The sequence below is a fragment of the Asterias amurensis genome, chromosome 17, assembly GCF_032118995.1.
Source record: "Asterias amurensis chromosome 17, ASM3211899v1".
In the NCBI taxonomy this organism is placed as follows: Eukaryota; Metazoa; Echinodermata; class Asteroidea; order Forcipulatida; family Asteriidae; genus Asterias; species Asterias amurensis.
The window spans coordinates 16,692,022-16,702,549 of NC_092664.1; the positions used below are offsets into that span (position 1 = coordinate 16,692,022).

The 10,528-nt window shown below is 37.1% G+C and overlaps 1 protein-coding gene across 1 annotated transcript in view; it reads right to left on the reverse strand.

Moving 5' to 3' along the window:
- Nucleotides 1-10,526, reverse strand: part of LOC139949831 (gamma-2-syntrophin-like) — a 62,283-nt gene extending 51,757 nt beyond the window's left edge. The window contains exons 1-2 of the mRNA XM_071948373.1: nucleotides 10,447-10,526; nucleotides 7,559-7,744 (exon numbers count right to left, since the gene is read on the reverse strand). Coding sequence (XP_071804474.1) covers nucleotides 7,559-7,567 — 9 coding nt within the window. The 5' untranslated portion in view covers nucleotides 7,568-7,744; nucleotides 10,447-10,526. The remainder of the gene's footprint in view (nucleotides 1-7,558; nucleotides 7,745-10,446) is intronic.
- Between the last annotated feature and the right edge of the window lie 2 nt (nucleotides 10,527-10,528).

Consider the following 10,528-nt stretch of genomic DNA (forward strand, 5'->3'; position numbering starts at 1 on the left):
TTGCATCTTGCAATCAGGGTGCTTTTTACAACAATCAGGGAGTTTGCAACATAAATAGGGACTAGCTTCCATAATCAGGGAGATTTAGAAAATTTTTTGAATCAGTACATATGGGAAGATTGCTTTATTCACAAGGACTGATGAAAGATTGCTTTATTTCTTCAGAATTAGGGAGAGTTGACGGCTTATGGTGACTCGAGGGTCGTGACATTGTGCTTGGTGCTTTGATTTTATTCAACCATCGCACATTGACATACTGCTCCCTTATTACCAACAGTCATGTATGACATCAAAATGCTGTAGGTCTAAAAATGTGGTTTAATTTGCTAAAAGGTTCACTTGTATGAATTTCAAATGAAACGATACCACATTGTTGGATTTGAATGGAACCGAAGGGCTGTTCAAGGTCTTCATGCAACCAGATCAAGCAAACGTGTATTCAGCATACATGTATATATACGATGTATTCTCAAATCAGAGGAAACAGTTACATCACTTTATTCCGTATTTTATGAGTTCCTTTTTTAACAAACTCTCTGGGGTTTTTTGGTCCAACAAATACTTTGAGATATGAAAGCAATTTTTTTGAATATTTAACAATATAAACGAAACAAAACACCAGGGGATGCAAATTGATTCATTCATCACAAGTGCCTGCAAAAAAAAACATTTACTTTTTTTGTTTGATGTATGCAAATTAATTTATTTATACACACAGTACCTGTAAAAATATATTTTGTATTATAGATTTATTCTTATATTTATTTCAGGTTAAAACATGAACGGTCATGGTGGATAGCAAGCAAGGCATAAATTATGAAAACAATACTGCATCATTCATATTAATTTTGTAATAAACCACAAAGATAAAAAGTAAATTTGTATTTTTGTTTGATGTGCCCCTGTTGATAAATCAATCAAAAGTTTTTCAAATGAATTCCCGCCTACCTGTGAAACACGCTTGACGTAAGCCCACCTGCAAGCAGCGATTCTTTGCTTACGGTAAGCAGAGCCATCATAGGCCTGTGTGCTTTGTTATTTGAAAGGGCAAGGGCACCAAGGCATTTTCTCCTTGGTACATGTAAAGGGGACCCTTGAGAACATTTTAATTTTTTTCTACTGGAGCATTTCAAAGGCACCAAGGCAATGACCAGGGGGCATGGAGGCAATCTCCAGAAAGTATTAGGCCCTTGGCCCTGGTAAGTTTGTGGATGTTCTTGAAATGTGGGTGGATTTGATGAGGAAGTCATGTCTTTTTATCAGAAACGAGTCTTGAGTTCTTATCCTGTTAGCATTGTAGACAGATTTCCAGCGTATCAAGTTCTTATTTTTGTTGTATGAACTTAATGATTGTCTTTACTTATATACTGAATTTACTTTGTCCAGGTTTCCATCGTGTCTGTTTGCTGTTCTTTGTTCTTGTGTCGGGACTGCGTGTGTTATTGTGGTTGTCATTGACGATTTTTGGTGGGGCGAAGTAACACACCCCTGTGGTGATAGTGTTTAATTTCACTTTTGTTTTCTCATTTAGGCAGCCCATCTTTTGTTTTCTCTGTTTCTCCTTTGGTTTGTTTCTTTGTTGTCCAATTGTTCATATTGTTATACTTTTATACTAAATGTATTTTTCTAAATCAGAATGTATCTTTATATGCCTGAATAAAGTATTGTTATTATTATTTATTCCTTGAAGTACGATAACCCTGAGCTATGTCTGTATGTGTGGCTGAATGCGATTTCAGAGCAGACTATAAGACCGATGATGCGTTCTATTTCATTGCCTGTCTTCTTTCCAGTCCAATGACTAGTTTATCCATAGAGCAAGGACTGGTTCATCATGTGAAATGAGATGCAATCAAGAGATTTAATATGAAGTCATGCATGGCTACAGACTAAAGATGAACATAAAAAGGAGTTTTATTGGCAGTAAAATTTATATTTAATGTACAAAAACATGTATATTATTAAGGGCTGGGAAGTTTCACCAAGTTTCTTGAATTTTGTTCTTGAATGGGCACAGTGATTTTCTTTCGGTTAAGATTCCCTTCTTTGAGGACAATTTAAATTTGTACATTTAAGAGTCAGTTCAGGTAAATAATTGACATAGTTGCTCACGGTCAAAAAATGAATTTTTTTTATACTTTGTGGGTGGAAGGGCCTTGGGGTGCAAGTAAACAAAATTGCATTTTCAATTCTATATATAGCCCGTTGCCATGGTTACGGCTCATTTTGTTTTTTGGCCATTTTAGGCTGATTTTGGGGTCTGAAAAACTGTTTTTTAGCTCATATTTACAACTCCACCCCACCAAAATGCAAAACTATTTCAAAAAAACCTTTTAGATCATTACAAAGTATCATCCTTGGCCTTCCTTGAGAAACAAAATTATTGCTTTAAGTATCATCCTTGTGCTATTTTTGCATCATGCATTACAGTATGTTTTTAGAACTTGCAAAATCGACATTTTTACCCTATTTTTGGACCCCAAAATGTCAACTTGCCAGGGGTCTTAGAAAAGTTTCCTTTCGGCTGTGATTAGGGCCAACATTGGTTTTTCCATATCTGGTGTCAAAAACTTGGGCAATTGTATCCTGTTGTGACAGTACTGCCTCAAAACTAGACTTTTTTCCAATTTAAGGGTCTTTCACATAATATCGACATACGTGTCCACGGTAAAAAAAAAGGAATATTTTTCTTATACTTTGTGGATGGTAGGGACTTGGGGTCCAAATAAACAGCATTTACATTTCAAATCATAATATAACACGTTGCCATGGTAACAGTTCATTTGTATTCCTTTTTTTACCATGGACACCTATGTCGATATTATGTGAAAAGACCCTTAAAAAGGCATTTTTCACGTTTTTTGAAAAAAAGTCTAGTTTTGAGGCAGTACTGTCACAACAGGATACAATTGCCCAAGTTTTTGACACCAGATATGGAAAGACCAATGTTGGCCCTAATCACAGCGGAAAGGAAAATTTGAGACCCCTGGCAAAGTGACATTTTGGGGTCCAAAAATAGGGTAAAATTGTCAATTTTGCAAGTTCTAAAGACATACTGTAATGCATGATGCAAAAATAGCACAAGGGTGATATTTAAAGCAATAATTTTAGTTCTAAAGGAAGGCGAAGGATGATATTTTGTAGTGATATAAAAGGTTTTTTGAAATAATTTTGCATTTTGGTGGGGTAGAGTTGTAAATATGAGCTAAAAACCAATTTTTCAGACCCCCAAAATCGGCCTAAAATGAGCCGTAACCATGGCAACGGGCTACATATGGAATTGAAAATGCAATTTTGTTTACTTGCACCCCAAGGCCCTTCCACCCACAAAGTATACAAAAAATTCATTTTTTGACTGTGAGCAACTATGTCAATTATTTACCTGAACTGACTCTTAAGTGGAACTTTGCAAAGGGCACAGGGTACCACAGCAATTGCTGTGGGTGCTGTGGGTTAATTTGATAGTGTGAGAAATGCAAATACATGGGAGTAGGCCTTCATTGTTCATTGTGTCTTAAGCATTCAAATCTAACTTGCAAATGGCTTATTGAAGCTCATTAACAACATCATAAATGTCAGCCTACTCTTGCCGTCGTTCATCACTTCTCGGTTTCACTTTGAGTTAATTATGTAAGACAGACTTGCTTGGGTCGTGGGTGATAGTCTTATTGATATTCAATCAGGGTGATGCATGAATGGGACTTGACATTGAGAAGGCCATGGTGTCATAATTCCAATTAGAGAATAATCCCTGTCGAGCCAAGACATGAAGACGAAATTTTATGTTAATTACGTGTACATGTATGTCAAGCCTTTTTACGAACACTCCGAGCAACTGATGAAGTAAAAGCAGGTTACTCTCCATGCACGAGCTTGGGGAGAACAGACCTTTATCACGCTGTCACCATCTTGGTCATGTTCCCTGTTTCCATAACAATAATGAATTCAAACATTCATTGTGCCAACATGGCACCAGACTATTATTTCGTCCAACCTCAGTTTGGTTACAATGAGTTGGAATCGAATAAAATCAAGATGGCCACACCGTGATAACGGTCTTTATTTTGAGGGCCTACAACAAATTTATGAGGCTGACGTTCTGTTAACTCCTTATTTAGTGGGGTGCACCCGACCCCTGACTCCACACACAGCCACAAGCTGGTCTTGACAATGATGACCTAACATTCTTTCACCCAGAGGGTATGGACAGACCCTGTTTACTCTAAGGCAAAGTTCAGCCCCCATCAGAGGGATAACAGGGCTAATCTTTCAACCCAAAGGTAATATTTGTTTTCTTTACTCCTAATTTGAACCATTGCTCTATGGTTGAAACCAACTTCAGAGCTAACGGTTATCTCTCCAGCCTGGTTCAACATGGTTCAACGAAATCCAAGAGACCCTGGACACTGTTTTCTAATCAGAATCATTCTTTGGGCTCTTCTTTGTTTTTTGTTTTTTTGTCATAATTTTTATTTTTTTAAATTACATACATGTAATGTAGTTATTTTGTTCTGGGGTGGATTCCACAAAGAATTAAGACTAGTGTTAGGATAAGTTACTCATCCTAGCTAATAGGATTACAGTACATGTAGCTTTAATACATGCTTGTGAACTTGTTGTTTTTTAGTATTTTTTACAAAGGTATTGTTCATTAAACTTGGGTTTTGTTAGCAAGAGCAAATCTCCCTTTCTTGATTTAAGGAAAGCGATTTGCAGCTCTGCTCGTATTTATTTTAAAATGAAGGCCTGCACACCCACACGCCATCTGTGATGTAGCAAGAAGCTTTTTTATAGCTCCATGGTTTCGGTCAATGTGCGGACATTACTTTGTTCCGTTCAGTACAAAACTATTATTCAACACTGTAAATCCACAATGTTTGGACCTCTTTGGATCTCCGGTCAACACTTTATGAAGTGTTAAAGGCACTGGACACCTTTGGTAATTGTCAAAGACCAGTCTTCTTACTTGGTGTATCTAAACATACATGTATGCATAAAATAACAAACCTGTGAAAATTTGAACTTAATTGATCGGCGAAGTTGCGAGATAATGACAGAAAAAACACCCTTGTCACACGAAGTTGTGTGCTTTTAGATGCTTGGTTTTGAGACCTCAAAATCTAACTCTGCGGACTTGAAATCATATTCAAATGTTTTAGTAGAAAATTACTTCTTTCTCGAAAACTACGTTTCCCACACTGTATAATACTGCTCTGTCTATTGCTCGTTACCAAGTGAGTGTTTATGGCAACAATTATCTTGAGTAATTACCAACAAGTGTCCAGTGGCTTTAAAACACACAAGCATGACAAGTACCTTTAAATTATGGACATTTTCAATGTGGACAAAGAATATTGATTTTAATTTTGGTACACAGTTGTGTGTTAGCACTGTGTACTCAGTACTTTCCCGAGCTCTGTGAAAAAAATCACGCATACTTGTAGCTACTTGGGTGGGTTTTGAACCCACGACCTTTGCAATTCGAGAGCAGTGTCATACTATACCACCTAGAAAGTCAGACTCCCGTTTCAGCCAACACAACAAGACTGACATTGCTGACAAAGGAGAAACTGCCCCTGAATCATGCCTGGAATTTCAACTTTAGAGAGGGCATCATTTTTCAAAGGCACTTCCATTGGAAAATCTTCAAGTCTATGGGAAACTTTTGAAGGAGCACCAAGGCCAAGAGCAGGAAAACGTAGGCCATGGCCTTCGTGGCTTCGCTGAAATTCAAGGGCTGCTGAATATTTGCATCTTACCCCGGGCATGGCACAAGTGTTCTGTATACATGTATTACTAAAGGTAGAAGGTACACCTCGAGTACATCCACAACAATGCTGTATCATGCATACAATTTTGAGTGCAAAGTGTGTTGTGAAGTACCATGTGTACTGTGTATTAATTCTCTATGCTGTGACGTTGCTCTAAGTCTTACGTGAGTGTCCTTGTGGGGCGTTTAGTTAAACAGTCATGACAATATACTCATGGACCCCACAAGAGAATTCTTTTGTTTTAATCTGGAACCCAGGGAAAAAGGGAATTTTTATAAAAGGGAATACTAAAACATCAACACTCAGTATTAAACACAGAAGGACCATAAAGATTCACTCCAGGCGGTCCGGCTGTCTAGTTTAGTGCTAACACCAGGTTCAGTGTTAGTTTCCTAACGATGACAAGAGCAAGCTAGTCGAAACGTTGAGACCAATTAAGAACTCACTCCGGGGTAGTGCAGTTAAAACTGATCCTATAAGCTAAATATGTTGTACTAAGTAGTCCCAGCCGATGTTCTACCTTTCGCCCGGGTAGTAGTTAAAAAGCAGGACAGTTCTTTTTAGTACTGAGAAGTCTCGCCAAAACACAGAAAAATCTACACAGCGGTAGTACTGGTAGCATAGCAAGACAGTTTTTTTTAAGAACAAACACTACCTGGCAAGTAGACACACACTTGGTGGTACCACAAACCAATTAAATCCTAATGCCATTTTCACTGAAAACTGAAGGGCGAGTCCTTGAGTTTTCGTAAAATTTGTGAGAGTGAAGCACCCTAATAAAATCCAACTGCAATTAGCTTAAAAAACCAGTAATACAGTGTACAAAAATGGTTTAAAATAGGGGTGAGAGTCACTGCTGTCAAAGAGACCTGAAACTAGGTTCTTAACTTCAGGACGTATGTTGAAATGATGTCATTTCCATCTTTTGGTGAACCCTGCGCAGTGAAGATTTAAAGGAGTTTATGAGAACAGTATCCTCGGTGCTTGAGAAATAGGGCCTAGTTTAAAAGCAGAAATTCTTTGTATCCAAAGAAAACAACAGCTTTCTATCAGTTATGAATTCGGTTATGAATTCAGTTCTGAATTTGGTTATGAATTCGGTTATGAATTCGGTTATGAATTCGGTTATGAATTCGGTTATGAATTCGGTTATGATTTCAGTTATGAATTCGGTTATGAATTGGGTTATGAACTCGGTTATGAATTCAGTTCTGAATTTGGTTATGAATTCGGTTATGAATTCGGTTATGAATTCGGTTATGAATTCCGTTATGAATTCCGTTATGAATTCCGTTATGAATTCGGTTATAAATTCGGTTATGAATTCAGTTATGAATTCGGTTATGAATTCGGTTATGAATTCGGTTATGAATTCGGTTATGAATTCGATTATGAATTCGGTTTAAACTCTGTTCATTTCCTAATCTCTGAACGTAAATAAAAACTAAAAATAAAGCCCTGAGAAACATATTGATATAAGGAAAACCAACTATATGAGGAATGAAGTTGGGTAAAGAAAATTAAAGGAACAGTACAGAATTGGTTTTTGCTAGCATAACAAAACAGTTGCTGGCATTGTAAGCACTTTATGTACACCACCATACACAAACTGACAAACCTGTAAATTTTGAGATCGATCGGCCATCTGAGTCACGAGAGAATAGTGAAAACCTGTCATCATCATTAGACCGCATAAGTTTTACGTAAATCTGTGATATTCATGATGTTTTGTTCTTTCCAATTATGTAATGCTCCTTTAAAACAATAAACTATCAAAATTGACTCACCTCCGTCATGGCTGCTTGGCCAAGAAGTCTAATGCTGTAGCTATCATGAAGGTCTGCACGCCTGAGATTTAGTGAGTAGAGTTAAAACTCACTGTTTTTACAACTGGTGACCTCTTGAGCTGCGTGTGATGATGTCACATTATGACCTCTGACATCTTCTTAGACCTTTTGTTCTTTGTGTGGACTCTGTAGAAGACAAAAGAGGTGACTAGGGTCAGCGTGGTCAATAACAATACTGAGGGCAATATATCTGAGCAGCAACATGTAGATCAAGGTGCTTCTTAGGTTAGACCCTTCCCATGAAATATGTAAATTGCAAATGAGGGAGCATCGTGCTGTTTTGTATGCGGCTCCTGGCGGAGTGACGCAAATATGTTTGCGGTCTGCTTAGCGCACATCTCTGGTGTATGCCAACCAATAAGGTGAGTCAATGTCATTAACATACTTCAAGGGAAGGGTCTATTATAATCCCTGCTTATCAAGCATACTTAGACCACTCTTATAACTTTCTTAAAACTCCTTTGGGACTATTGTTTGTAACCTTTTAGTGTTAATTTAAGCAGCTTTGGGTTGTTTGCTCCCCAGGGAGAAAGTTGGAGGAATGGTCTGACAAAGAATGCCAGATGAACACACGTAGCCCAATTTCCTTAAGCTGTTTTAAAAGTAGAAAATACTGCTTGTAGCAAATTCTACGCTCAGCAAACAATGGTTAGAGCAATGGGCCATATTCATAAAAAATTAACAAATTGCTTTTTCTAGGCTTTTGCTTACATCTTTAAACAGCCTAGAAAAAGCAATTGCTATGTTTTTTTGAATACAGCCCATTAGTCACAACAATGCAATTTCCCATTTGAACTTTATGGAATGTTGGCTGGAAACCAGTTTCTGCTAAGCAATTTTGTTCTGTGCTTCTAGCAAGTAGCAAGTAAAGGCTTTATGAAATTGGGTCTGGGGAAAATGATGTTATTTACTGTCTCACTCTCAGCGCTCACAGACTCCCATCACTTTGGTTTAAGTAAGTATGATTAGTCGCATCGCTCAAGGACAAGTGTCATGACCAAAAATCGGACCAAACTCTGATCAGATTCAGGGTTAGTAATTAGGGTTGGTTTAGTGGTTTATTTCCCTGCCTTTCTCATCTCTGTGGTTCCCGGGTCCAAATCCCACCACAGACTTGCTGCAGGTTGCAGCCCCACATAAATAAAATTATTCACATTTAAATGAAAAAACAATGAATGTTTGGATAAACCTCGCCCTTTTCTGCATTGCTTGCATATTTGCACACTGTGTCACCATGCGTTGCCAGGAATAACAGATATTTTCAGCGGTTTCTGATTCTTATTAGTTACTGGTTTAAATTGTAAATGCTATATTATCACATGCACTAAAATAATTCAAAATGTTTGTACCTGCCAGTATAAAAGTTATATCATTGTCGAAATGAGGGCAAGGAATGTTTGAGACTGATTGAGGAAGTTCGCTCTAAGGTTTTAAAATACAACTCAATTAGAATTAAAAAATATTAAATGGCCTGACGTTTCAACCTTAGCTGAGTCTTTCTCTTTTTTTCAAGACATTATTTCGATGATCATTTTCCATGTTTGGTAAATATTACCTTTTGCCTTATCGAAGGAAGCAGTGAAATAAATCTTTTTCGCTTGTCTAATTACAGTTGTTAACTTGTTTCTGTATTTATCATATTTTCTTTTGTTAGATTCGTTTGGGTTGCAGAGATAGCATTTATACAACTTGTGTTTTCGTCTGATTGATTTCAACAGACCCTTGATCATCCAGGGATTGCACACTGACTTCTTAACTTTGAATCGTTTAAATGAAACATAACTATCAAACACTTCATTTAATTTTGTAACAAACTGGGAGTAACATTCATTTACATTTTCAGCATTAACAATATCATCCCACTGGATTGTGTCCAGTTCCATTTCATTCCCAGATGCGTGTCCATATGTTTTTGTACGCGAAGCACGGATTGAGTGATTTTTTAATCTAGGACAAACGTGTGTAGATAATTCTCCACGTTTGTCCTGGGAAAAAATAACATGCGCACGCTCGTCACGTGTCGTGAACTTGCGATGCATTCGGCAGACTTCGGGGACAATCAGCATTTGTAGTGTAGTGGTAAAACGAAGTATTTGGGGACTGAATTATGGTAAGAATTTTTAACTTTTAACATTTTTTGAGATTGCGGAGTGGGTTCTCCTGTCACCCCCTCGGACATTGAGATATCAAAGGACACATAGAGCCTAATTTTGGCAAGATTAAAATTAAAATATAGAGAGATTTCTGATTTCAAAATTCATTGAACAATGATTGAACCATCATCATAAAACGTGTGAGAGATATAAACCTATATGAGGTTACAGGAGACGATAGCCGGACGAAACCGAAATAGTTCTAGGCAGTCAGGATAGGAGTACATACAGGGATAACTTTCACCACTTTTTCACTCATTTTTACAGAAAGGGAGGATGGGAGGTAAAATAGATACTATATTATTTCATATCGAATGAAAAAGTGGTGGCGCCCTGCAGAAACTTTTCCCAATAGGTACATTATTAATACATTGTTGTAAACACACGTGTCACTGAAGTAGTGACTAGCTAGCTTATGGCCATGGACAAACACAGCATTAAATAACAACATTACTCACCCAATGTAGTGATGAATGTGTGACTTTGTATAGTAAGTTACTGTGTCACCTTTTTTATAAAATTCAAGAAATGATATGTGTAGGAAAAAACACACCCAAACATACATTTTTTAATTCATTAAAAATCTCAAAAAAATACAAACAAATTAACCAAATTACAAATATACAAAAGGTGAAAGCTCTTGCCAAAATATCGTTTAAAAAATGTGTTTTTTACCTTATTTCTGCTCTGCAAATTCCACGTAAACTTCCAAGTTCAGCAAAAAAATGAGAGTGAATTATTTGCATGAAGTCTAGAC